Below are 27,563 nucleotides of genomic sequence, written 5' to 3'. Positions count from 1 at the left end.
GAGGGGCGGGCGGTTTTTGAGAGCTGTGATTGTATAATCGTCAGCAACACACTAGTGAAATGTTCTTAAAACAGAATGTAAAGTAAGGTCCTGTTGCCTGACACGGGAAGGGTTGCCTAGTGTCCGGTTTTCACCCGGACAGTCTGGTAATTGCATCTCCTGTCCGGTTAAAAAAAAAAACCCAGAAAATACTGGATATTTAAAATGTCCAGTATTTCCTGTCTTTTCTGGGACAGAAAGCTGGTGGGGACATTTTCCCCTGCTGTGTCTGATAGGGGGGAGCGGGCAGCGTGGGAATTTAAAAGCGCAGCGTCTTTTTTTTTTTTTTCCTCAACCAATTTTTTTCCCCTGCCATGTTTGGGATTTTTTTGTGAAGGTGTCAGGCAACCCTAGACATGGGGAACTCAGAAACTGCCAGTCTAGACCTGGGGCTGGCAAATGGCCTTCCCACGGGAGTGGCTCTTTCACAGGTTGTAGTGCTGCGGGTAGGCTGGCAGGCTGTGTCCCTTGTAAATTAACTAGATCCACTCTGGAGGAGACAGAGCAGGGCCAGGGAGAGGCAGGTGGGAGTGGGCCCGAGCGATGCACAGGCGTGTGGCAGCCTGGTGGTGGGGCCGGGCCGGGCGACAGGCGACCCATCGGCCAGCAGCAGTGGAGAGGAGGGTGTGGCTGAGGCCCAGGCAGAACGGGAGGCGTGGAACTGGGGACTGCCCCGGGGGAGGAGGGAGCAGGCTCGGGGTTTACCAGATGTGCACGAGGAGTCGTGGGGGGGAAGGCAGTGGGGCTGGGCTGCGGAGTTCTAGCTGGGATGCCGTGCTGCCGGCCGCAGGCGGGCTCTTGGGGGGGCGTCTGCACGTTCCCGCTAGTGGGCTACAGGACGCTGCCTTTGGGAGCCGCGGGCTGCCCCTCGCAGCCTCTCGCGCGCCAGACACGAGGGCGCGAAGGGGCCGGTGGCAGCGCACAGCCCCGGTGCCCTGCAGGCCTCCCCCTTCACCAGCATGTCTGGTGCCTGTTTCTGCCCCCGCAGGCCTGTCTGTGCGATTGCCAGCCTCGCCGGCCTTGGGAAGGACAGCTCCCCCTCCCCGCAGGCAGGAGACCGGCCGGCTAGGCTCGGGGGGCTGTGGGACGGTGTCTGTGGGAGCCCTAACGCTTGGCTCTCAGCCCCTTGTCGTGGGGCCAGGGAAAGGCTTTTGTGCCCAAACTGGCACCTGCCTCTTGATCTGGGGCCAGGGCCCGGAGCGCAGCAAGTTGCCCCTCTGGCACAGGCACCGTGGGTCAGAACTCAGGGCTGCTCGGTGCCGGCAGCAGCCTCTCCGGGCCACAGGCTCCCCCAGCTTCGGGAGAGGCCGGGGCCGTGATGGGTGCGGTGGGTCAGGCTACCCGCAGGCTCCACAGCCCCCGTCCGCTGGGAGCGAAAAGGAGCAGGGCTTGCCGGCACGTTCAGTGCCTGGATCTGAGGAGAGGCTGGAGCGGGGCGGCGACTGTCCAGGGCCGCTGTCGCCTGGACTCTCCCCAGCTCGCCCAGAGAGCGGGGAGCTCTGGCTCCGGGCCCCCTCCAGCTCGGTCTGACCTCCCCGCCACCCCCGCCTAACCTGAGCGGGCTCCCTCGTCAGAGCTGGATCCTGCCCACTTTGCTGGGCTTGTCTGGGCGGCCTTGGCCCCGCCAGGAGCGGATCTGGGAGCTCATCCACCCTGAAACCCCATCCTCCAGACGCACCCAGCCCTCCGTGGCCCCCCCAGCTGTTCCAGCCGGCGGGGATTCCCCATGGCATTCCTGCCAGGGTTGCGCCTGCCTGCTCCTCTGGGATTTACTGAGGAATCGCTCTGCCTGGGATGCTGTGGCTTCTCCTGCCTCCCTCTCGGTGCAGTGCAGGGTCCCCCATGGCCGCTCGGGCCCTGGCAGCGGAGCAGCCATCAGCAGGGCATACGCTCCCGGGGAAATCTCTGGGCCCGGGGCTGCGTTGGAGTCGTCGCTAGGGCAGGCAAGAGCCAAGGCTAATGCCCAGCAGGGATAAGCCAGCGTCAGATGCGGGTGGCCATCAGCCAGGGGCAGGGAAGGGCATCGAGAAGTCGAGTTGCCAGGCAGGGGAGAGGGGCACCTCTTGTGCTCATCCTGCCAGCTCCTCTCTCCACGTGCACAGAGCCTGGCTCTGGGGAGTGGACGAGGTTGAGGCCGGGGGATGTTCGGAGCGACGCCGCCCTCCAGGAGTGTGTGGGGGCGCGTGTAGCGAAGGAAAGGAAGGAGCCGCGTGTTCGTGTTCTTATTTGACGGGAGGAATCCCGTGACTCTGAGAGGAGCTCGGTTTCCCCTTCTCCTGAGCAGCTGCGCCTGCTTTGAGATGCTGGCAGGGGGAGACTTAGTTGCTTGGCGTCAGGATACGTGGCTGTTACTTTCCAGAGCGCCCGGGACTGCTATAAAATGCCAGAGTTTGTTAGGGAGGGTTACAATACTGAGTCCCTTGGGGCATCCCCGCTGGGGCAGAGTTAAGGTTGTTTGGGGGGAGGAGTTGTGGGCAGGACATTACTTTAACTCTGTTCCCTGATTTTTGGAGGCCCCTGGGGTTTGTTGTTGTAATGCTAATGCTCTGTGAAGGGTAGGCACATGGGACGAGGCGCGGGGACCCTCTGCCGCGTGCCTGGTGGCAACACCTTTGGCTTCCCTTCAGTTACGTGCCATGTGCAAACCCGACGGGTAGATCCCCTTGGCCCTGCTCTGTGCTCCTGCTGGAAACCGTGCCTGTGCTGGGCGGGGCCCGCTGCAGTCACTGTCAGAAACGTCACTGGGTCCTTTGTGCCGTGCGGAGGGAAGCGCCGGCTCTGCAGGGACGGCAGCGGGGGGCCCCGCTCGGCAGGCGTGTTCCATGGGCTCCGGGCTCGCTCTGTAGGCAGCGGTGGGATGGTTGCTCCGCGAGAGCCAGGGGGGAGCGGCAGGGGAGGACTTGTGTGTGCTGGGAGCCGAGCATCCTGCCTGCTAGCTCTACCGCAGAGGCACTGTGCTGCTGCAGACGGCTGAGCCGTGTGTGCTCTCTCCCTCGCGGGACGCCTGCTCCCAGGCACACAGACTCCCAGAGTTCACTGGGGCACTTCCCCCGCCCGGCCCAGCTGCTCCATGCAGCAGTCGGGGGCTGCGGTCTGATTGATTGCGCCAGGGTCCCATCCCCCCGGGCGGCGGTGCACTGTGTGGGGGAGGGGCCATGCAAGGTCCCTGTGCGCGTGGCCCGTTTGTGCCCACGTGGCTGTGTGCTGGCCGCTGCCGGTGCCGTTCCCTCGTGTCCCTGTGCTGCTCTCGTTCCTGGGGAACGCTGCGGGCGCGGCTCCGGGTCGCTCGGCTCTCCTCCCTTGGCAGACCCGTGGGGGGTGGGCCGGTAAATCTGTGTGCTCGCCAGGCAAGGGGCGTGCGTGCCTGGTGTCAAAGGGGGCGGGTGGGGGCTGGAAGGGGGTCTCTGTGTGCGTCTCTGCGCCGTGGGCTGATTGGGAGCGGGCGGTTCCTTGGAAAATGCTTCGGCTGCCCCAAGGACTTGCTGACTTTCTGGGGCCTGCTTCCCCGCTGCTCTACAACGGGCACGGCTCCTTTCCTGCTCTGGACTCCCGGGCGGGGCCTTTCTCCCCAGCCTCAATGAGAGTGGGACAGGGTCTCCTCCTGGACTGGACATCACCTCCCAGGCCACAGAGGGAGGTGAAGTCACGCTGCCTGGGAATCGGGATAGTCTGAGGGGCAGTGGAATAGCCCGTGTCCCAAGCCCTTGTGTCCACCGTGCACACAGCAGGCAGGTGAGCCGCATTCTGCCTTTCCTAGGCCTCTCCTGTCTGTCTGTGTCTGTCTGTCTGTTTGGGGCCTGCAGGACTCGTGCCTGGTGAGCGCCCTCCCTGTGTCACATGTGGCCAAGCACTGTGGCTAGAAACGCCCCCTGAGCCGCCCCCTCTCCTGTGCCGGGCAGGCGCCTGGGCCTAGCCACGTCTCGGGTGGGAGTTTCCAGCACGTGGGAATTGATTGGCCTGTATCCCCAAGTGTCATTTCTTTCCCAGTCTCAGGAGGACTCATTCCTGACACGCAGGGCGTGGGGATCACAGCGTGGGAGCGCTGCCCGGCCTCAGGGCACGAAGGGCCGTCTCGGGCTCAGTGACATCCAGAGACATAGGCACGGGAAGAGCCCGGGGGGCGGGGGGGGGGAGCACGGTTCAGAAGGCCATGGAGCATTCTGGAAGGTCAGTGAGCTACAGTTTGACAGCATTTTATTTAGGAAAAAGGCCAAAACTGTAATTCAAGTGACCTTTGACTTCTGAGACACTTCCTGGGGGTAGTCAGGCATGTGAGGCATCTCGCGACCGCCTGTCCTTATAGGGTTGCCAGGTGTCCGGTATTGACCTGGACAGTCCGGTATTTTTGCCTCCTGTCCGGTAAAAAAAAATTCAGAAAATACGGGACACTTAAAATGTCTGGTATTTTCTACTTTTTTTTCCCCAGCCGATCGGCACAGCGCGGCAGCCATTTTGATGTAAATGAAGCAGCAGTTATTTAAATCGCCGCTTCATTTTCCTATGTCTAGAAACCTAATCTACTTGGCTCCATCAACGGAGCCATGTAGTCTAGACATACCCTGTGTGTGTCCGCCGAGGCTCAGCTCCTACCTCCACTGGCTGCAGACAATCCAAACCCGCCTCTCTAGGCCCCCGCGGTGTGTCTGCCAGTAAACCATGGGCACATTGCTACCTCCAAGCCCTTTCAGTGTCCAGCCCTGTGTCCTCTTGAAGTGTTCACTGACCCACTGCTTCTAAAGTATCAGCACCCCCTGTGACGGACCGGGCCGTGTCTGGGCACAGCTGAGGGCGTCCGCGACACCCCCCGCTCACCAGTCCCACCGGTCCGCTGAACTCGCGGAGTGTGTGTGGTGAAATCAAGCACGGGGTTGTCTAACAAAGCCCAGAGCTTCACGTGCAGCCAGGAGAAGTGCTGCGGGGGAATGGTTATGCATAAAATCATATCCTAATGCCCTCTGGGACCCAGCTGCAATTAGCTAGACACTCTCGTGCCTGGCCGAGGGCAGCTTGCTCTAGATGCTTTTCAGGCAGGCTGGCTGGGAGCCGCCTGTCATGAGGCAGGCCTGCTGTCAGCGCGCCTGACAGGCGAAGGATTCCGTGGGTTTCCTTGCAGCCCAAAGATCTCTCCCAACAGTCCTCTGGCTTGATTCATACACAGGACCCTCTCTGCTGTTTCCTCCTGTCAGTTTCCTTTCCTGTCCATTTTGCAAGCTCCTCATTGTTGCCTGTGGGTCAGTATGCAAATAAATCTGAGTTCACATGGTAGGCAGATGGCCCCGCCAGGGAGCTAGGCGTCCGCTACCGTCTGCCTGTAAGGAACGTTTCCACGGTACGTTGCTTCTCTGGGACCTGCTTTAACTCTGAGATCTTGAGAACTTAATTTTCAGAATAGCTACTCGGCTCCTTCGTATGACCCATATGTACCCTCTGCAGTGACCAGGACAGCTGGAGGGAGCACTGGAAGGAATAACTCAGGGAAGGGTTCCAGAAGCAGCGACTGGTCACAGGTGTGGGAAGAAGTGTCTCTAGGTGGGAGGAGCCAGTGTCTCTAGGTGGGAGGAGCCAGTGTCTCTAGGTGGGAGGAGCCAGAGATTGCTAACTGACTGAGGAAGTACCTCCTTTGGGCTGTGGGATTGGCTGAGTGGCCAGCAGCTTTAGCCTTGGAGGAGTACTGTAGTTTAGCGAATATAACCTGCACCCGTGTATAACCCGCACCCGTGTATAACCTGCACCCGTGTATAACCCACGGTTTTTCTTTTTTATGTAAAAAAAAAAAAAAACCCTTAGATTACCCATGGCCGTGTATAGCCCACGGGTCCTGCATTCAGCCACTCACTGCACTCACGCCCAGGCCCCGCACAGCCGCAGCCAGGCACAACCCACCCTCCTCCAGGCGGGGGAGCTGCTTGTGAGTAAAAATAAACTTGTATACCCCGCGGACATGTATACCACATGGGGGGGGGGGGCGGGATTTGTAAAAATGTGTATCACCCGCGGGTTATATACGCTACTTTACGGTAACTCTGAGTACTCTAACTCTGTATAGCATTGTTAGAGCGACGCCTCATTCCTGTGCTAAGCTCTTGGTTCCAGTGGCTGTGAGTTCCAGAGGCTGATTGCCTGGGGTAGGTGATGGGAGACTTGAGACTCTGTTTCCTTGACTGGCCCAATCAGCCTTCCCTGATACCACTGTGCAGCCCTCTGGCGGCCCCCCCTTCTCTCTCCTCAGGCGGACTCCACGTGGGCGGCGAAGCTCTTCCCCTGCAGGCGCTGGGTCTGGTTTCTCACGTGCTGCTCTGTGCGTTTGTATTTCCCTGCAGGGAAAGACCATGTCTGCAGATTTATCGGCTGCGGGCGGAACGAGAAGTTTAACTACGTGGTCATGCAGCTCCAGGTGAGTAGCTCTGTTCAGGGGCACCCGGGACCCCGTGCAGGAAGGGCGTTGGGGCGGAGGCTGGCTGGGTGAGGGGCGGGGGGATCTCTTGATACCTGTTGCCTGTCAGATCCACGTGGGGTTCATCACGAGACTCTTCCTGTCTATAGTCAGCACCCCCGAGAGCTTAGGGAGCGGATGTGGCTCTGTGAAGGACCCAGGGCAAAAGCCGCTGTACCACCCCACAAGCCGTTGCAGGTGAAGAGGTGAAATCCCTGGGGGGGGGCCTACTGCGGAGGGCCGGCGGGGAGAGACAGCAGATGGGAGGCCTTTTGGGGGAGGTGAGTAACCTCAAGGGAAGGGAGATTTAAAGCGATGCCTTCGCCTTGGCCGTGAGCCAGTGTTAGACACAGATTTCTATTTGACGCCTGCCTCGGCGCGTCTCCCGGCCAGCGTTGGGCGGTTCACACCCACCTTTGCCTGCTGATCGTTATTTGGCGTGGTGTCGGTGCAACAGGTGTGCCTAGAGGCGCCGGCTTCCCTCGGGGCTCCATCTAGTCATAAAAAAAAAGGCCCCCGCTGCTCGGAAGAGCTTACGGCTAAAGCAGGCACGATGCGGCTGGTGGGTGCGGCGCGCAGTGGACGGAAGGGGAGGGTGGCAGCAGCGAGCAATGGGAAGCCAAACTCTCCTCCACTAGCCACGGGTGCAGCGTGGAGAGTTCCCGTGACATTAGGCAAAGTGAGCGAACGAGGGGGACTGGTCGATCGCTCGCCACGCAGCCGCCTCGCCGGTCGCGTTGGACAGCTTTCCAGCGGGCGTGGCAGCAGAGGTGGGCGGGGAAGGGAACAGAAAGTCGGAGAAAGAGGCTGCGGGAATGAATTAGGGCAGGGGGTGTCGTGCTTATGGGGCAGCGTGGGAGAGGGGCCTAGGCGCTTGGGGGCTGGGCGAGGGGGAGCGGAAAAGCAAGTGATGGTGGCTGCCCCGGTAGATGGAGCACAGTGGGCGTGGCACAGGCTGCTGAGATGCGCCATGCGGCCGTGTGTTATCGAATAGCCGGGCCAGCACACCGGCAGGCAGCAAAATCGTGTTTCCACCAGCCTTCGAAGGGAGCATATGGTCAGAGGCAAAGGTCAATGCTATGCAGAGAGAACGTGCTCCTTTCGTAGCCGGGTCCCTCCAAAAGACCCGTCTTTTAAAGTGTAATTCTTCCCTGCCGGCCTGTCCGTCTGTGTCTTCCTCGTGGTGCTGGCCACAGCCAGCACCTTTTCCACCTGGGGCAATCTCCCATCACTCGGAATGCAATTGACAAGGCCGTTTTGAACGGGCAGGGAAATCCGCCGAGGCTGGGCTGTAAATATACCTCCCTGGCTGCTCCACGTGCCCCAGCGAACCCGCCTGGGACTGCTGTCCGCAGGTGCTGAACAACCAGCAGCGTCTAACCTTGCTGGTCTCTTCCGGCAGCCATCCTGAGTCGCTTCTGCTGCTCTCCGTGGCAGACGTTCCTGCCTGCTAACCCTGGCTAGCCCAGCCGAGCCAGCCCAGCTGGGCTGCTGATCGGGGGGAGTGGGGGATGGGGGGAGAAGGAGCAACCACTGTGCATATCTCTCTTTCATTGGCAAAGGAGGTGAACATCTTCACGAGCTTTCTATGTGTAAAACTTTTACACAGAGTAAGGCGGATTTATTTGGGGGTTTGGCCTGTTTGGGGGTTGTGTTCCTGGGGCTTGTCAAAGGCCTTTTTGCTGAGTCCTTCCAGAGCTGAGCTGGTTCAGTGTCTGTGTTTCTCTGTTGGGGGCTGTTACCCCATCTCTGTGCCTTGTCTGGGGGAGACCAGAGCTTCTGGCCCAGCAGGGAGGCCCAGAAGGCAGGAAGATGGGTGTTGGTGGCTTGATCCGCACACCAGAGAACAACCCCCAGGGGTTTCTGTGATCGAACCCGTCACATAGGTAACAGACCAAGCTGGTGAGCAGAACAGCTGGTGGGTAGGAGCTTGCACTGTGCTAGGGCAGGCAAGGTGTAATGGTGAGTTCAGGTTGCATGTGCAGAGGCCCATGGCACAGACCGGAAAGAGGCAAAGCCAAACCGCAGCCCTGCGGCCTGGTGGAGAGGGAAGGTGGGGGCATGGCTGGGGGTGTGACTGCGTGGCGAGAGATACCGGATACAGGAGACGTGATTGTGACAGAGCGAAGGGAACTGTTCTCGCTGGGGGGCGGCGAGGCAGTATGAGGGCAGGCGTGACTGAGGGCAGGACAGAGGGACGGGGGGAGCGGGAGAGCCAAGGCCTGTGACTTCCGGCAGACTCCACACGAGAAGAAAGCAGACCGTTTCTGGGGGCTCCCTGAGGCCTGTCCCCCAGATCTCACCTGTGTGTTTACATGACTGTCACTGAGCATTCGGCCTTTTCTTCGCCTCAGAAACCAGCTGAGGAGGAGGTTACATTGCCACTTACTCAGTAGACACATCTCTCCAGGAGCAATCTCAGGCCTGCGGCCTGTTGGTCGGTGCTAGCGTTGCTGGGACGGAACGCGCAGGAGAACCCTCACGTCAAGTTCACACCTAGGGCCTGGGGGTTGTGGTGCACAGGTTCCAAAAGGCATTAACAGCCAACCAGTGCTTGGTTTATCGACTGCCCTCGGCGGCTTTTCTGTGGAGCTCCCAGCCACGGGCTGCGTCGGTCGTGATGCCGAAGTGGGAACCGTTTGTATTCAGCACTCTGTGTGAGGGGTGGTGTGTCTGTGTGAGCCCACCCCGCTACTGTCCTTCCTAGGCCTGCTGTGAGGTAAATAAATGGGTCCTTCATCTTCGGGGGCTGCCCGTCTGGTACCTCTTATCGGCAAGTCATTCCCTGGGGCATGAATCGAGGAGACTCGCCCTCGCTGACCTGGGCGTGCACCCCTCTGGCCGGGGCAAGCCCAGGGCTGGCGGGCGTTCTCGGCCAAGGGGACGTGTGCGGTGCGGGGGCTACAGGCTGCATTCGCTGTTGCAGGGCCGGAACCTCGCAGACCTCCGAAGAAGCCAGCCTCGGGGGACTTTTACGCTGAGCACAACCCTGCGCCTGGGCAAGCAGATTCTAGAGTCCATCGAAGCCATTCACTCGGTGGGATTCCTGCACCGCGATATCAAGCCGGTAGGTGGCTCTCCGGGGGTTGCTCCGCTTTCAGGCTGAGCTGACAGTCATGCCTGGGACGGGGACGGTGGCAGTCTGGGCAGAGCGACTGGGTTGCCCCCACCGACACGTGAGCGGGGCGTAGAGTGATGCATTCTCCAGCCATCGCTCTGCTAGGAGAGTTCACTGCACAGCGGGGCCGTGGCTTCGCCGTCATGCAGCTCCCTTTTGCCCCCCCGATCTGAGTCTGGAGGCAGGCTGCCGCCGACTGTTCCCCCGCTGAGCAGCTTTCCCGAGGCTCCGAACAGGCACGGTTCTGTGCCCCCCACTGGGGTCACATCACGCATCGGCCTTTGCCCCCGTCCTGAGCCATGGTTTAACCGGCGGGGGGGTCTGCGTGTCGGTTGAGCATGTGAGGCGCTGGGCCGACAGGCTGGAGGCACGCTGACCCCCGTGTTGGCTTCTGGGGCGTTCTGGTTGCCGAGCGCAGGCACGAGGCAAAAAGATGATGGGCCATCTCCTCTGCCCCGGCAGGAGTAACACCCCCCCCAGAGTCAGGGCCGGGCCTTTGTCTCAGAGGTTCAGTTTGAATTCTTCCCAGTGGGTACAGCACGCTCCATAGCCGCGCCCCCCGACCTGGGGCCTTCTGCAGGGGTTTCTGCTCTGCAGCCCACCTGCCCAAGTCTCAGAGCCAGCATGGCGGAGCGTTGTGCCCGCAATATGCCACTGTGACTACACCATAAAGAACAGCCCCTGCTTCCTGCCCATAGCAACCCCGCCTCAGTGCGGCTGCTCCCTGTTCTCCACCGAGCGAAGGGTGTGGAGTCCGAATGTTTCCCAGATCTGCTGAAGTGTGGCCGAGAGAACACCCACGCGGGTTTCACAGCCGCTCTGGATAATCCGTAGCCACCTCTCTGCCCGCTGAGTCCGAGATGGGGGAGCCGGGACCCCCCTTCCCTGCGGGGTTGCTTCGCTCCTCCTGGAGACGACACTTGGAGCCTCTGTCCGGGGGAACCAAACACGTCAGCCAACAACCCGCGAGCTAGCAGGGCTGCCTTCGCGTGCAGCGTGTTCCTGCGGGGAGGGGGGTCTGTTGGTGTGGGGGCCGGGAGAGCGCTGCGGCTTGTCCGGAGAGCAGCAGCCATTTGTTTATTCTGGTCTCTTTTGGCCAGTCCAACTTTGCGATGGGTCGCCTGCCTTCAACCTACAGGAAGTGCTACATGCTGGACTTCGGCCTGGCCCGGCAGTACACCAACACCAACGGCGAAGTCCGGCCCGTAAGTGACACCTTTTCCAACTCTGCTCCCGCTCAGGCAAGGAAAGGGGCTTCGTTGCTTTGCTTTGCTCTGACGTGTGTGGGGGCTGCTTCTCCGGCGGGGCGGCGCGGGGCGGGGGGCGGCGGCTGAGCTGGGAATGGAGGCAGCTGGCTGCTGTCTGAGAACCGTGGGGTTTGTCTGTGCTAACCGGTTTCCACAATGCACTTGGGCCCAGCGGGCAGGAGGCCAGAGCAGGCAGCCTGCCCCAGCATTAGCACCACCCCATGCCCGCCTTTGCCCGGCCCAGCCTGGGGAGTGGAGCTAGGTGTGCTCTTAGCGTTGTCTGGTGGCGTGGCAGCGGGTGTCTGAAACGGACCCTGCTCTCTGGATACACCGGGGGCTGTGTCTGTCACCACTGCCAGGAGCGTTGTTCCTCCCCCTGCCTGGCTGGTCCCTGTCTCGCACCCCCCTTTCAGATTTCTGAGCTGAGCGCAGCCCGGACTGGGGCCGTTGTGGGCGTGCTCCTCCTTTACCTGGTACACCCCCCGGCTCCAACTGTGTCCTGCTGTGCGGGGGGCCCAGTCGCCCTCTGGACTCTGCATTTCAGGAGCTTTCATTTGGGGTGCGAGTGGGGAGCAGTCCCCGGTGTAGGAGTACGCAGAGACTCCCTTCCGGTGTCTGTTACACTTTGTATGAGTGGGGGGGTCGTCAGTAAATCAAGCCAAAGCAGCCCAGACTAACATCCCGTGTTGCGCCAGCCGAGCTAGGGCTGCTATGCCGCGTGGCCAGGCAGTCCCCTTTGGTGGGAACACGCTGGGTCTGCTCCGGTCTGGTAGCTGGCGTGTGTTTGTCGTGGCGCTCTGCACCATGGTGGCTGTAGGGACGGTCAGAGCAGGACTGGGCAGTCCCCTGGTAACCGGACTCTCCGGAGTTAGCGCAGAGAATCTCACCCCAGCAGTTCTGGGGTCCGCACGCGGCCCCCGGGGCTCTGTGTTCCCCGTTGCCCATGCGCAAGGGTGCCAGATCCTGCTGGTTTCCGTCCACGTTGCTTTTTTCCCTACCCGTGTTACGAAAGTGACCCGCACATCACGCAAGGGCACGTGGCGCGAGGTGGGTGCCGGTTGCACCCACTGCTGAGTGGGAGAGCCGTGCGCTCCTCTGCACCCCATCAAAGCACCCTGCAAACGCTTGGCAGGCAAGCGCAGTGAGCACAACCACCCTGTCCCGGAGACCGTCTTGTCACGACAGTCCCTCCCTGCGATGGAGCAGGGCCATGGCGGGCCTAAAGAGAGATGTACCTCCCTCCCTCCATCTGCTACCCCCTCCCCCTGGGCTGCTTCCCTGGCCAGTCGTCTGTTACCGTCCCCTGGCGGCCTGTCCTGCTGGAACTAGGGTGGCTGGGGGGTGGCTCTTTTATCCTGGTTGCTGTGCTGGCGACAGTGGTACAAAGCACCCGTGGACTGGCCCAGCTCTCCACGCCGGGAGGGCGGTGCTACTTAAACCCCTGCCCGGACAGCTAAAGCTGCACCACGTTCTGCGGCAGCCACGGCCTCGGGCCTGGGGGGTGCTGCATGAGCGAGGGCCAGGGAAGGGCACAGAGCCCTGCGCTGGGATTAGTAGCAGCCTTTCCAGTGCTTGCCTGTGTAGGTCCCAGACACTGCGCTCTAGGGCCAGGGTGGCCAACCCGTTCTGGGCGACGAGCCAAGATAGCAGCGGGTCCAGCACGAGGAGCCAGGGCAAAGTTGTCGAGCAAAAAAGAAAAAAAAGAAGAGAGGGCTGTTTTTGGGAGGGTGCAGGGGCTGCTTCTGAGCCGGGGGGGCGGGGGGGGGGGGCTTTGCAAGCTGCACCCAGGTGGGGAAGTGGGGGAAAGAGCCACATGCAGCTCACGAGCCTCGAGTTGGCCACGCCTTCTCTAGAGATTCGTGTGTCTGGTGGGAACCCCAGGAGAGCCTAGTCTCTGGTTTTAAACCTTTCTTTCCATCATTTTTCCCTCTGTGCAAGTCTGCCATGTGACGGCCAGTCCCCACGCCCTCCGTCACACTTCAGTAACCAACAGGAGGCTGGTAATCCAGGGTACGAAGCGCTGTGCACAGAGCTAACCCTCGTGCTCCTGGCCTGGGTCGTGGCTCCGCTCTGCTCTGGGCCGGAAAGAGGGCCCAGAGAGCGTCCGCTTGTTGGGATGCGTTCCCGAGGCCCCTTTCCCTCTGAGCGGCCGCTAGCGCTATGCTGAGAAAAGCAGCGCTACAGCTTGGGCTTTTGGGATGCCAGGAGCGCGGGCGGACTGTCCTTCTGGGGCTTGTTCCCCCAGAAGCTAGACACACGCTGGCCACTCATCCGAAGCGCTAGAGCAGGCAGTGAACAAAAGCATGAATTGAATCCTACGGACAAGCGGGAGAACATCGACTCCCCTGTGTAATGGAGGCAGCCCGTCTTCCTTATCAGGCATTGGGACTTCCATGTCGGGGCCCTTGCTTGGGGGATAATAGCACGTTAGCCCACGATGACTCACTAGGAGGGGAGCGAAGCTCCGGAATGGGTTCCCCAGGGAGGGGTGGAATCTCCATCCCTAGAGGTGTTTAAGTCCTGGCTTGACAAAGCCCTGGCTGGGCTGATGGCGTTGGGGTCGGTCCTGCTGTGGGCAGGGGGCTGGACTCGATGACTCCTGAGGGCTCTGCCCGCCCTGGGATTCTATGACTCCGTCAGGCCTGCTGGGAGGATCCCATCTGTGCGCTGCAACTCCCTGGGAAGCGGGTGTAGTACAACGCTCGTGCCCTCTAGCTGCTTTTGAAGCCAGCGGCACCTGCCTTCGAAGCCAGCCAAGCCCTGATTTCAGTTTGCAGGCCCGGCGTGCTAACCCAGTCGGCGGATTTATTGTTCAGTTTCAGCGTGGGAGAGATTCCTTCTGCCCTCAGCTCTTTGGGCGGGGCAGGTCAGCCTAGAGCCGTGGGTCGAGCCCAGGACCCCTCTTCAATCGATTCACATTTCACAGCCCACCGCTGTGGGGGAGAACAGGAAAAGCGAAGCAGACCCGAGCCTTAACTTCTAAACTTTCTGCCAACCCCCTGCAGTCCCGTCGCGGCCGCCAGGGGTCTGCGGACCACCGGGTGGGAACCACTGGCCCTAGAGTAAATGGTGGCGTGCCAGATAAAATCCTCGGCTGAGAGGAAGAGCTACAGGAGAGGCTCGTGCCAGCGGATTGGGCTGGCGCGACACATGGGCAGCCCTGCACGCTGTTTCCTGTTCCCCACCAGGAGCGGTACGGACACGCTGGGAGGGAAGCGGTGGCGCGGTTTTGCAAGCTGAGCTGCAGGGGTTCAGCTGTTGATAGGACCCTGGCTCGGTATCTTCACTGGTGCCTGGCCCCGCGTAATCGCAATTAGCTGGGGGGTGGGGGCGGGCGGGCTTTGCATTTTCAAAACTATTCGTGGAACATTTTCCCGGTGCCCTGTTATTTCACCAGCTCCGGGCAGTCATGTGTTGGCAACCCAGAGGAAAGGGGGTCTTTTTTCCAGGGCCCACGTCTCCGGTGTGTCCCCACTGGCAGCGTGCTATTGTGCTCTGCCCGCTACTCTTTTTTTTGCTTAGTCAGCTGCAGTCCATTGATTAGATCTGTCTCCTTGTGATTCAGACTGCACTGCAGTAGTTTCCAGTGCCTTGCTGAAGACACGATATGCATGCACGGGTGTGGGGCTGTCTATGCAGAAGGAAAGCATCCTAGGTACACCGCCTCTTTAGACGAACATGGTTAGTGTTGCAGAGCAGGGGAATTAACCGCTTTTTACCTTTTCCGACCTTCATTTTCCATCTAAATCGACACTTGCACTTGGGTGCACGCCGTTAGAAACAGCCTTTTGTGCCTGCAGTGGGAAGCCGACTGGAAATGCATGTAGGTAAAGAAGAAATGGTGTTTCTTACAACTGGCCCTGATTTTCTTTCCCTTGGGGAGAATAAGCTGCCGATCAGGACTGTGCATAGAATACATTGTACGCGCCCGCACTCCGAAATACTTAAATCCAAGCCAATGGGTCTGTGCTGCCCACTTTTCACGTGAGACATAAGAACAGAATGTTGTTCTCATGAGACATACGTAAAAGAGTTAGGTTAGACGCAAGTGTTAGTGATGGATTGTGTCCCTGTCCTGGAAACTTCACAATCCAAGGAGATGAAGACAGACAAAGGGCACCGGAACAGGATACACAATCCAGGCACAATGCAGGAGGTGATGAGCAAAGGGCTTGGTAGTTTCAGGGCTTTTTCAAAACAAGTTTGTATTTATGCTATAAAAGTGTTGGATTTTGAGGAGGGGGAGTGGGTTAGTAATAGATGACATGGAGAAGAGGAGGAGATTATTATTGTCTTTTCTGTGACTATTTTGAATAACTTGGACATATGGGAATTGTAAAACTCTGCGTCTGAGGAGGCCAGTTAAAGCACCCATGTAAAGCCACATGGGGGAGTAAGACGGTGTAGGTACTGCAGCAGTAAGACCAAACAGATGTAAATAAACATTGTATTCCACCATGGTCATAGCAAGATGTGTTTGGCATGTATCCAGCTGCTGTCAGATGCATCACAGCTTCCATGTCACCAGGAATGTAAATGGTAGAATTGTGAATCATGGTGGAGAATCGGCAGAAGTGTTCAGTAAATATTTCTGTTCTCTGTTTGGAAGAAATGGGAGGATGTAGTCACAGCTTACAGTGCTAATGAAATCCTTTTTCATTCCAGCTGTACTAGATAGGCTCTTTAAACAGCACCTCTTAAAGTGAGCCATTTTTAAATCCACAAGGGTAGAGGTCATGCACCCAAGAGTTTCAAAGGAATTGGCCCAGGAATTTTCTAAGCCACTGATGTGGCTATTGAATGAATCTTGGAACATTGGAGGTGTCAGAGTACTGAAAAAAGCTAATAATATGCCCATATTTAAAGTGACAACGTGGGAAACAATACACTGGTTAGCCTGACATCAGTCCTGGGCAAAATCTTGGACAGGCTGAAATGGGATTGTCAGTAAAGAATTAAAGGGTAGTAATATACTTAATGACAGTCAATATGGTGTCATGAAAAGAGACTTATCACCCAAACGTATTCTTGTTGGTGGGATCACACGTCTGGTTATAAAGGTAACAGAGAGATCTGTTGTTATTTTTGGACTTCGGCAAGGCATGTGGCTTTACTGCAGGACATGCAGATGAAAAGGTTAGCGCTGGACAGTCGGTGTGGCCTGTTTTAAAAGGGTTAAAATGATCAATCTCAACAGCAACTGAATAGGGTACATTTGTTGGGGCCCCCGGGGATTTGATTTTGGCCCATTGCTAATCCGTGTCTTTGTCAGTGAGCTGGAAGCACACACCCAGCTGTCGTGGGGGAAGCTCGCAGCGGGGACACACATTGCGGGGGCAGTAAATAACAACAGGTCAATTCCACAGAGCAGTCTCGATCGCTTGGGCTTATTTGAACTCCCGCGCTGTGCACGGGAAGGGGGTGTACTCTGGAGAACGGTGCCCCTGAGACGGACACGGAGGCATGTCAGAAAACCAGCTGAGCACCAGCGTCCAGTGAGATGCGGAGGCTGAAAGAGCTAGCGTGCTCCTAGGCTGCATAGGCAGGGGAGGGAGATAGAGGGGGGATAAGGAGCTTGTCTCTGGATGCGGCGTCCAGGCCTGGGGTGTGCACGCTCTAAAAGATTCAGCAAGACCAGCTGGCTGGCTTGCAGGCTGGATGTGGAACCTTGTCTGGTTCTCCAGGAGGTTGGGCTCCATGATTACAGGGGTCCCCTCTGGCCTGGAGGCCTGAGGACCTGGGTGCACGTTTTGGACCCTCCGACAGTCGGCAGAATGCTCAGTGACTGCTGTGCTGGTGTCGGAGCCGAGCTTGGAGGAGGAGCTCCAATGGGGCAGGAGCTGTCTGTCTGTCCTGTTTGCGCAGGGCCTCGCTCGGTGGGATCCTGCTGCGACTGCTCCCCCTACGGCGTCGGGAGGGGGCGTGGCCTCCGCCGAGTCACGGGCGACCCCTCCCCCGCTGCAGAGGGTAGAGTCGTGACAGGCACGGCCAGCTGATGGATCACTTCAAATGCAGACTTGTCACGAAGTGCACGGAGCCGATTTACAATGGAAGCCCCCAGCCCCACCTCCCGATCATGCACAGTCTGTGGGCCATACAATGGACGGTGCAAATGGTCTGTGCCGTGTGTCCTCCTCCTAGTGAGTCCTTAATAATCCCTTCTACGGCCACACTCCGACCTTCAGCAAATCCCCACCCAGTCGCTGCATGGAGCACCCCGCCCCCGAAATCCTGTGGCCGCAGGCGCGTGGAGCTGGCCGGCCGGCCGATGGAGAATGGGGCTGGTAGCGGTGCAGTGGGCCTGACCCAGTGAGGAGGGACACGGAAGCGGGTGGAGGGGGTTTGGCGGCAGGGGAGGAGCTGGGATTGGCACTGGGGGAGGAAGGCCGAGCTGCCTTTCTCTGGGAGCCCCCGAGAGTTGATTTGATCAATGCGTTCGATTTGATTTGATTTGATTTGATTTGATTTGATTTGATTTGAAGGGGAGAATCAGAACCGCTCTTCCCAGGGCGGGAGGACCGACACCCCCGCTGCTCTGGGCTAGGGAGACACCCCACCCTGAGGACAAGCGAGCTCTGGGTGGCCCCGTCCCAAGGGCTGGCGGAGCCAGGAGCGGGCGCGGGGGCAGAGCGGGACAGCTGAGGAGAGGCGAACCGTGGGAGAGCTGCAGGATTGATTTGCTTTTTAACTCATTTCTGTTGAATTTTTCTCCGTTTTGAGTTATTTTTTTTTACCATGGTTTTCTTTGGGTTTCTCTTGTTTTACAGTTCTTTTGGGCTCTTCTTTTGCGGCTGTGTTTGATGCGTTGGCTTCCCATCCGCTGCTCGTTACCATCTCTGCCATGAGTTGTGAGTGAGCCATCGCCATGCTTTTGGGTTCATTTTGTTTTGTGCGTTTGTTCGCTCTGGAGTCCGGAATGAAGTCTCTTTGTGTTTTCCCTTCATGGTGTGTTTCTGTTTCTCAGCAGGATGGGGAGAGCCGCCTACCCTGATGCAGAAGCCCAAAGCTCTTGGGTTTTGGCCTCAGGGGCGCTTGGGCACACGGGGGGCTCCAGTCTTGGGGATCGGGGTGTGTCTCTGGGGCTCTGGTGTCGGGGGAGGCCCTTTCACCCTGGGTCCTGTTAGATTTCGAGTCTAGTTCTCTGTACTCGTTCCTTTCCCGGCTCCATATGAGGATAAAAGATGCTGCTGTTGTCAAGGGTTATGCAAATAGCACCCCTTAAACTGGGCATCATTCAGTCCCTCTGAGGGGCACTTAGCACAGCGGCAGCAGAGACAAGCCCGTCAGTACCCTCATCCCATGCCTCCGGGGGAGCCTGCCTGTCACACGGAGCCAAATCAGAAATGCCGATTGTTTTGGTGTTTGTTTCTGTTAATTTCACTTTGCTTCCCCTCCCAACTGTTCTGCTAAGCCCTTACAACCAGGACCGATTGCCAAGCACTGGCAGAGAGCCAGGGGACCCCCAGGTTTTCCAGGGTCCCTGGCAATCCCTTCTGGGTCTCCCTGCGATGCACACGCTCTGGCAGACAACGGTTCTCCTGTTTAGCGGGACGGGGTGGAGGCAAACTGAGGGGGGTTATCAGAATGTAGGACCATCCGGGAAAAGCTCCCGTCACAAATGACCAGGGGTCACCATGTCCCACCGGTCTCTTGGCTAGTCTGAGCGCTCACCTCCAAGGTTCGGGAATGCTTTTTCTCCACAATAAAACCCTGCCCTGCCTTTTCCAGCTGATCACCCCCGGCCTTGTATTTGCTGCAGTAAAACCTCATTTCCCTGCCATGTGATTGCCTTTCCTGATCTCTGCTCCTGGAGTTCTTTGTAGGATCGCAGCTGACCAGCACCTACGGAAGTCCCATTTGAGGAGGGTCCGCCACAGACCTGTCACTGCTGGGTTTAGATTGGGGCATTTGTCTGGGATTGTAGCTACGTCCCTGGGGCCTTGTATCAGTGGGAACTTCCCTCCAGATTCTTCCCCCTGAAAGTACTTCGGTGGAGGATGTTCGCTGAACGCCATCCCCCCGCCATTGACCCCCTGTTTGGCTCAGGTAGTAACATCTTCCTCAGTGCCATCAGAGGAGCTGCACAAGACTTAGCTGACGCTGTCTGGAGAAGCTCTACCAGGCCTGGAGACTTTGAGATGGTTTTTAACCGCTACCAGAAGCAATACAGCCACCTGGATCTGGTCCTCTTGGTTGTTCTAAATGTACAGAAATGAACACCTCTCCAACAGACTAGGATCATCCCCTGCAGGGCACGCATCTAACATAGTCCCTCGGAATAAAACTCCTTCCAAACACAGTATATTTCACATGCTGTACATTCCCACCGAGGGTGGGGCACTTTGTATTCTGGATTGTTCATACTCTGCAGTGAACCCAGTGCGCGCGGCATGTCTACACAAGGAGGACGACTTGTCCCTTCACCTGAACAGCGGGGTGTCTAGAAATCCTAACGTTTGCAAAATGAATCAAATGCTTTAAAGTTGGAATCCGATATTCATTTACAATCTGCTCGTTCTTTCCGGTCTTCTCATTTGATGGTTTTAAATTGCTCACGTGGGCATGGTCGTACTTTTGTCTTCAATTAGAATTGCCTAATTGTTTGAAAAATCCTTCCATGTCCAATCTGAAATGCTACAAAGAGATTCCACATTAAAAATGCACGTTTTGCACACTGAAAAGAAGTCCAGTCCGAAGGCGTTGTTAATGTCTTTTGTTGGGAGAACAATACAAACGGGAACACAAAATAGAAAAGCAATTGAGCTGTGCTGTTTTGGCAAGCAGCCCCGCCCTCTGGTCCCTTGCATATCCAGCACTCAAGAAAACCAAAAGGCTTTGGCTAGACCGTGCTCTTCCTTCTGGGGTTGCCGCTGATGGCCATTTCCTGAACAAAGTTTTCCAAGAGGAGAAAACCACGTGTTCTCACAAAGTGTTTGGAAAGCATGTGTCTCTGAGCATGGCTGGGAGGTGTGATGTTCAGAGCAAACCTATTCTACTAGCCGATAGCCTGTCATAAGACGGGATTTTCGGGTCTTTCCTCCATGTCTGTGTCTCTCTCGCTCTCTCTCTCCTCCTCCTCTTACTGCGTCCCTCTCTCGCTCTCTCAGCTCTCCTTCGCCTCCTGCCTCTCTCTCTCCATCTCTCTCTTTCTCTTCTCCTCCCCCTCCTGCCTTTCACTCGGGGGACCACAGAGCCCAAACGGGAACAAGCGGCCATTTGGGCTCCATGCTCCCCGTGCTGCATGGGGAGCGCGGAGCCCAAACGGTCGCTTGTGCCACTTGCTCCTGCATGGCGGCCTGGCTGAGCAGCGCAGCAGTCAGCTGAGCGCCACGCCGGGAGGCGAAGGGGGGCGCAGGGCAGTGACGTGCGGTGTGACAGTGGCTCCGGGCCCCGCCCCCTGGCTGTGAACGTCACCGCCCCGCCCCCCTTCACCTCCCGCCGTGGCGCTCGGCTGACTTCTGTGCCACTCAGCTGGGCCGCCACGCGGGAGCCAGCGGCGTGAGCGGCTGTTTGGGTCCCACGCTCCCCATGCAGCACAGGGATGCTGCATGGGGACCATGGCACTCAAACGGCCGCTTGAGCCGCGGGCTCCCCCGCAGCGGCCCGGCTGAGTGGCACAGAAGTCAGCTGAGCGCCACGGCGGGACACAACAGCGCCACCCAGAGGGAACAGCCAGCATTTCAGCGTTACAGAGTCACGGACACTGGGCTACTGTATATATGATGTGGGGATGTGAGCATGTACATGGTTAACAGTCAGTTAATGTACACACACACACAACCCCCCCCCCCCCCATGTTGCTGCCTCTGTATCAGAGGCTGCAGTGCGTGGGCAGGGGGGAGGAGCCAGTACACCCGGGGAGCCAGCTTTTATGCCAGCTCCTGTGGAGCTGCCCCTCCCCTGCACTGCTGCAGGTGCCTCCCCCCGCATGCAAATGTGCAGGGCTCGACAAATAATACAATCTACTTGCCCATGGCGAGCCGGAAGAGCCGGGTTCGGGCGATTTGCGCATGCACAGATTGCCGGACAGCGCAGCAAATGTGTAACCGCTGAAATGTTAATACCTGAGCCACATTTTCGGCGGTTACATGTTTACCTAAATAAAGGCATTTTAACATCCCTAATTGTGTATGCCTTGGCGGAGTGGCCATGTTAGTCTGCACCTTGAAAAACAAGCAGGCCTGCGGCACCTTAGAGATTAACACATTTATTAGGCCACGATCTCTTGTGGGTAACACCCACTCCGTCGAATGAGTACGCGACGGGGGGACTGTGTGCGTGCGACACGTTTGACTTTTCCAGTGACCCCAGTTGTTAGTGACGCAGTCAGACCATGTGAGGACGTTCAGCGACGTGCGGTGGATCTTGTGATGGACAATGCAGCCAACGAGGCTAAGAGAAGGGGAGCCTGGCAGGAAAACGATGGCCTTGATGAGAAAAGTCGGGCTGTTCTGCACATGCTGCCTGGTAAAAGACTTGGAAGGAAAGACCGGCAAGGGCCACGTTGCTGAAGGCCAGCCTGGTCCTGCGATACGATGCACGAGTCTGGATCAGCAAGGTGCTCCATGGGCATTTGTAGGGCTCCGGGGTTTAGCCACGTGGCTTCAGGGCCCGCGTGAGGAGTTCTTTCACAACAGCCACTTTGCAGAGACCAGCGTCGAGGTGGCCACGTATCTGTGGTGTCTCAAGAAGAAAAGCAGAACCTGCATTTGCAGCCCGCCCAGACGCTTGATCCAGGACGGCCCAAATCCATGGAAATCGGTGACGAGCAGAGACGGGAGAGAGTCTCTGTTCGAGGAGTATCTACCTGCTTTCCCACCAGGTCACGTTCCAGCTTCTGAACGCTCCCACACGTGCCCGCTGCCCCTGGCAGCTTGGGACTCAACGCTTGCTCTCGAGTACACAGAAGAGGCTTACGCCAGTGAGTTCCATCTACCATATTTCAACCTCAGGCCACGCCTACTTTTCAGAAAGTCACGTTTTCCAGTGAAACCCTGAAAACCGTCCCAGCTGCTCCCTGGTAACGCTCTGGGAGGAAGAAGGCCGACTCACGGAAGGAGCATCCCCCTTTTGCTGGTGCACAATGAGCATTGTGCTCCCGGATTACAAACCCCAGCGAACAGGTGCGGCTTTCATGTTGGTTTTCCTTCTCCAGCTCCTTGAAACCGCCCTGCGTGAATTTGAATTATGGGGCTCCGTGGTCTAATGTGACTTTTGAGCGTGGATTTTAGCGGTGGCTTCAAAGGCTGCATTAGACATCCAGGCAACAACACCGTGTTTGCGAGATTACGTGCATACAAAAGTTCACCATTTAGAACTTGGATACTGTATTGAAATGCTCTCGGCAGACACTCTGCATTAACACTGAGGGAAATTTGTGGTGAGAGAGATCCAAATGGACACGAAGAGAACATTGTAGTATAATAATACAGTCCTAGGCCCCGATCCTGCAAGTACTTACACACCTGCATATCTTTAAGCACAGGACTGGAGCTAGTAGTACTAGGCGCATGAGTAAAATGAAGCGTTTGAAGGCTCGGGCCATAATTTTTCAGTATTTTGTGTTTTGCTTACCTCCGTTTTGTGAGACTCCCTACTAGCTGTGACCCTGGAGAAACCCAGCCTTCATCATTCAGTGCATGTTACATTTCATCAGAAACGGCGCTGGTTCCGATGTTGCCGTTGACGCTGATTTCAATCCGATTATTTAAGCGTTCAAGGCCTGCCCCTTGCTGCTCAGCGGATCGTCTAAGGCGACAAACTGCAGGCAATCGGAGGATGCACACACATGGCCAAACTCTACCTGCCCGCCAGCCAGTCCGTCCCTGAGCCTTGAGGATGCTCTCACGTTCTTCCCCTGCTTTTTAGGCCCCACTCCCACAGCGCTGCAATTGCAGCCCGTCTCCAGGCTGGCCAGGAGGGTGGGGTCGAATCCCCTGCAGACCAGTCGGCACCGGGGGACGGGGGCTCTCCTCAAGGCCTCCCAAGTGCGGAGAGAACTGAACTGGCCTCTCCTCTCACGGCGCTCTGACATCCAAGCTCCTGGGCCCGGGTGGGGTTTCCAAAGTGACAGCCCTGGGCTGAACGCTGAGTCCATCTGGGTCATTGCCAGCTTGCCCCGGTCTCGGACCCTCTCGGGGCCCATTGCTTTGGAACCCCTCCGCCCTGGCCTGGGAGATCCGAGCGGGCGTAGCCTCCTGCGAGGGATGCAGGTCGCGGTGCTGCCCTGCTCTCAAGACGGCTGTCGCCATCTCCTGACTGGGGAAGGGCCTGGGGGGAGGGGGAGTGAAGAAAGAGAGCAGAGACTCAGGAGGGACTCGGGGGAAATCCGAGAACATCACAAGGTTCCCCCTCGTTAACGCTGAACGTGCAGCTTCCGTGTGGGCAAGGGCTGAGGTCGGGGAGAGGGTTTAACAGCCCCTGGCTCGGGGACTAGGCAGGGGACTGGGACGTGCTTGTCTAGGCACTTGGGGACCCGGAGAGGTGAAAGGAGAGGGTGTGAGCACCGGATGCAGGGCAGGGCTGGGGTGTGGCCTGGTGGCTCCAGTATAGGCATCAAGGGGGCCAGTGCAGGATGCTCTAGGGGGTTCCATCAAGTGTCCTAGCAAGCCCTGCTTGGCTTGGCTATGGAGACAGCGGGCAGCTGCCAGGAAGCATTGGGTGGTGTGTGACTGGGGTCTGCAGGGGGTTGTGAGAGGTAAGGGGGGGGATTGAATGTCCTGCAGGGAGGTACCAGGCAGGATCAGAGCAGCAAACTCCTGAGCCGGCCCCCCGGCACGCTGCCCCACCGCTCGGTTTGGTACGAGAAGGGGCACCTTTGGCTCTGGCACTCGCCTCCTGCTCAGCCGGCAGGGGGGTTGTGAAGGTGCAGACGTGGGCGATGCTGACGGCCCTGCTGCCCGGAGCGAATGGACGGTCCCTTTGGCTGAGTGCAGGAGTCTCCAGGGAAGCGCAGGCGGCTGGCCTGGGTGGGCTGTTTCTGCGGCCGCCTGGTTCAGGGAAGGCTGAGACGAGCTCTGCCGCGCTCGGGCTTGGACGGGCCAGGGGTCCAGCGGGGGCGTTGTCAGGAGTTTGCTGCCGCCGGCGCCGCTGATGCTGTTTCTGAGCTGATTTCTTGTCTCCCATCAGCCTCGCAACGTTGCCGGGTTCCGGGGAACGGTCCGCTACGCGTCAGTGAATGCCCACAAAAACCGAGTGAGTATCTCCGTTTCTGGGGGGCTAACCGGGAAGGGCTCCCCCCTGCAGCCACCACGGGCATGTCTGGCTACCCTGCCATCAGAGGCCAGCAGGGTGGGGCAGCTGCCTCGGGCGGGTGGCGGGGCTCCGCTTTGCAGTGGAGCCGTGTGGCTCATCTGAAATCCCACGAGGGGGGCGTGTGGCAGAACCAGGACTCCCGCTGGGAGCCCGAGCGGCCACGCTGCAGCTTTCAGCCCTGTGTCGCAAAGCGGAGTCGATTGGCCTGGGCGCTGAGACTCGCTGCCGCGGGTTTTATTGCCATGCGGACGGAGCAAGTCCAGTGCGCTTAAGCTGCAGGAAGGGTCAGCTGGTGTGAGCTGCTGTGTCAGATAACTGCAGGGGAGGGGGAGGCTCTCGACTGCATGTGGAAAACTGCAAGCTAGTCGCTGGTTTTTCCCTCGTCGCCTGCCTGCCTTTGGGCGGTTACCACATTTGCTGCTGCTACCAAGAAAAAAACCAAACAAACTCCGAGCCACGTCCCTGTACAGCTCCTGTGCACCCCGGCCCAATGCCAGGGCCCTGCCGTTTGGCGAGAAGGGTCACTCCGAACGAACCCTAGAGTTTTTCCTCTGATGAGGACGTTACTTCTGCAAAATACTGAGCCTATTTCATCCCAGTCTCCCCAGATGTCTGGTCTCCCCCCTCGCACCCAAGCAGGGATTTTAAAACAGTCGAGCAGCGTTGCCGGGGGATGGTAATCTCTTCCCACGCCTGATCTATGGAACCAAAGTTTCTGCCAGAAGAGAATGTTCTGTGAGCTCTGGCCCTGTGCTCCCCTCTGCCCGATCGCATCCTTCCCACCAGGCTTTTCGCATCCCAAGTGAGGTGGCTTTTAGGAGGCGATTTGCAAATGTGCATGTGTCATTAAACACTGACGCTGCACTTTCTGGGGGCTTCCCAGGCAGCTGATTAACCCCCTGGCTCTCCCTGGGACGGGCAGATCAGTGTTCTCCCCTCACACACTGGGATGTGGTTGACTTTAAGTGTCAGAAACAGGAGGAGGAATCAGTCGCATCATGTTCTGCAGAACCCCAGCCAGGACCCGGCTGTCTGCAGATGGGCCGGAGGCCCCAGTCTGGGAATCCTGCGCTAGACCAGGCCTTTATGTCTAGGGCCGTGGCGTCCAACACGCTAGCCACTGTGGCCGTTTGGCCGGGTGACCAGGGCTAGCGGGTTCACACAATTATTGACGTGTTCAGAGTAATGGGGCTTGCTCGCTGTCGTGGCTATTGCTTCGGAACTGGCTGGACAGCCCGGTGCTAGATCCACGGCTAGCTGTATCGCCCGTGGCGAGAGGTGCGTGTGACGCGGGCCCTTCTCGGGCCCCGCCTAGGGAGCTTTGGAGACAGTCCAGTCCCGGTGGTGGTGAACATTTGCGTTCCCATGAGCTAGTGATCCCCCTTGATTATCCGTGTCCCCTCTCGATGCTGATTCTAGCCAGTGTGGGCCCTGCTGTCGGCAGCCCCATTTCCCGACACGTTCTGTTGTTAGACCCTGGTTCCAGCTGCTTGTGTCTTTGCCGGGCTTCCGCTGCGTGGGCCGAAATTTCCCAGGGCTGCCTCAGCCTGAGCTTTTTGGGGAAGCTTTAGCCAGACCAGTTCAGCTGTTTGAGAGCCAGGGGATGGGTGGGGGCAGGGGAAAACGCCTTGCTTTGGCAGTCTGAAAAACATTCCTACAACCCTTTCACTGAGACACTCCAGCCTCCCTGGGCTTGGAGCAGGGCCGGTCTGGGAGCCAGGGAGGTGCCGTTTGCCATGCCAGGGCAGATCTGTCCAAACGTGGCCTCATGCCGCAGGACTTGCTCCCGGGATGGTGCTCGGGGGGCGGGGATTAGGAGGCTGTGACCCATCAGACGGGGCGGGAGTTAAAAGCATGTGGTGAAGGGGGCCGCTGAATGCCACCTGGACTCTGTCCCTGCTTTCTGGGAGCATCCCAGCTGAAGCCATCGGGAGCAGGACTTGAACATACCAAGTAGTGTGCAGTGCTAAACGCTCCGCCCCTCCGGCCCGAGGCAGCTCGTCTCGGGCATCCCACGTTAACGGCTCGTTTGGACAATTGTAGTTTAACCTCTGGAACGCTGGCCCCTATCTGTACAAGGAGGACGCCGCCTCGCCCCCAGGGAGGGGATAAATACATGGGCCGTCCGGGAAGCGCTCAGTCGCTGCAGTGAGGGTCACACAGGGAATTCCCGCTGCTTTCGGAGCCAGGCTTGCACAGTGCGGGGTGAGCGAGGGTGGGAGGGGATAACGTATTGAACGGGCCGGGTCCCTTCTGTGCCCAGAACCGGGCAGGGTCCTGGAACGTGTGAGACCCTGCATGCGCCCAAGGGGCTCCAGTCAGGGCGTGCGGCCTGTTGTTTGCGTTATGGGGTCTCCCTTTTCTCCAGGAGATGGGTCGGCACGATGACCTGTGGTCCCTCTTTTACATGCTAGTGGAGTTTGCGGTGGGCCAGCTCCCGTGGCGCAAGATCAAAGATAAGGTAGGCGCCACGGTCGCCTCTGGCCACTCCCCTTCCCTGCGCCTCAGCCTAGGCCGCTGGCTGCTGCAGGGCTCTTCGGCACGCCTTGGCCCGGGTCAAGCCTGCAGGCCGGTGGCCATAGGTCCCACTCGCCTCAGGGAGCGCGCCGCCCGAACCGTTCACGCTGCCCGCACGTCCCGCCTCGCTGCGGCAGGGCCCGGAGTACTCCGAACCAAAGGCTGTGGAAATGCCCTGCCCCCGCAGCTCTTCCGGCTGGGTCCCAGCTCTGTCCGAGGGGTGAACGCTGGCCCGTAACGCCGCATAGGATTTTGGCCGCGCTTTAACACATGCACTGGTCCCCCCACTCTTCCCCCCCGGTCCCAAATGTAGCGAGTGCCTCCCGGGGGGCTTCCGAGCTGGGTCCGCGAGAGTCCTTGTCGGCTGTTGCCGAGCACCTCAGGCCTGTCAGCGAACAGGCCTGCTGCCCCATCGCGGCTACAAGCACGTCTGTCCCGTGGTCCCTTCCCGCCAGCCAGCTTCCTCGGACGTGCTAAATCCGACTGAGCCTGCGGGAGTGAAACAGACCACCCGGTGTTCCGGGAAGAGCCAGCCCTCCTTCCAGGACTCTGTACTGACTTGGCCACTCCCAAAAGGAGCCTCTGGGGCCAAGCCACCTGCATGAGCAGACCAGCTGCACGTTGCTGGGGAGTCTGTGTGTGTAACCCGAGGCGGGCTCAGGCCGAGGGGCTAGGGGTGTGCTGCCAGGAGACAGGTGGTAGGAGCCGGTGTCTTTCTCTTTCTGCAGGAGCAAGTTGGCATGATCAAGGAGAAGTATGAGCATCGGATGCTGCTGAAACACATGCCGTCCGAGTTCCACCTCTTCCTGGATCACATTGCCAACCTGGACTACTTCACCAAGCCCGATTACCAGGTAAGAGTCGGGCCTGGCGCAGAACTCTGGGAAGGGCTGCTTTGATTTCGCGGGTGGAGAGGCCGTTCCTGTGAGGCTGGCGAGGGGGAGGGCCATAGGGC

At 58.6% G+C, this 27,563-nt stretch overlaps 1 protein-coding gene across 3 annotated transcripts in view; it reads left to right on the top strand.

Moving 5' to 3' along the window:
- Positions 1-27,563, top strand: part of TTBK1 (tau tubulin kinase 1) — a 133,594-nt gene that overhangs the window by 54,453 nt on the left and 51,578 nt on the right. For 2 of the 3 annotated variants that reach the window (XM_075925810.1, XM_075925811.1), the window contains exons 4-9: positions 6,360-6,433; positions 9,399-9,539; positions 10,691-10,795; positions 23,966-24,031; positions 26,460-26,552; positions 27,337-27,462. In XM_075925810.1, coding sequence (XP_075781925.1) covers positions 6,360-6,433; positions 9,399-9,539; positions 10,691-10,795; positions 23,966-24,031; positions 26,460-26,552; positions 27,337-27,462 — 605 coding nt within the window. Of the gene's footprint in view, positions 1-6,359; positions 6,434-9,398; positions 9,540-10,690; positions 10,796-17,615; positions 17,686-23,965; positions 24,032-26,459; positions 26,553-27,336; positions 27,463-27,563 lie in introns of those variants that run through there. The other variant, XM_075925812.1, reaches the window with a different exon arrangement.

Source organism: Pelodiscus sinensis, chromosome 3, assembly GCF_049634645.1.
Source record: "Pelodiscus sinensis isolate JC-2024 chromosome 3, ASM4963464v1, whole genome shotgun sequence".
NCBI lineage: Eukaryota > Metazoa > Chordata > Testudines > Trionychidae > Pelodiscus > Pelodiscus sinensis.
Note: the sequence above shows the minus strand (reverse complement) of the source record. Positions and strands in the feature narration are given on the sequence as shown.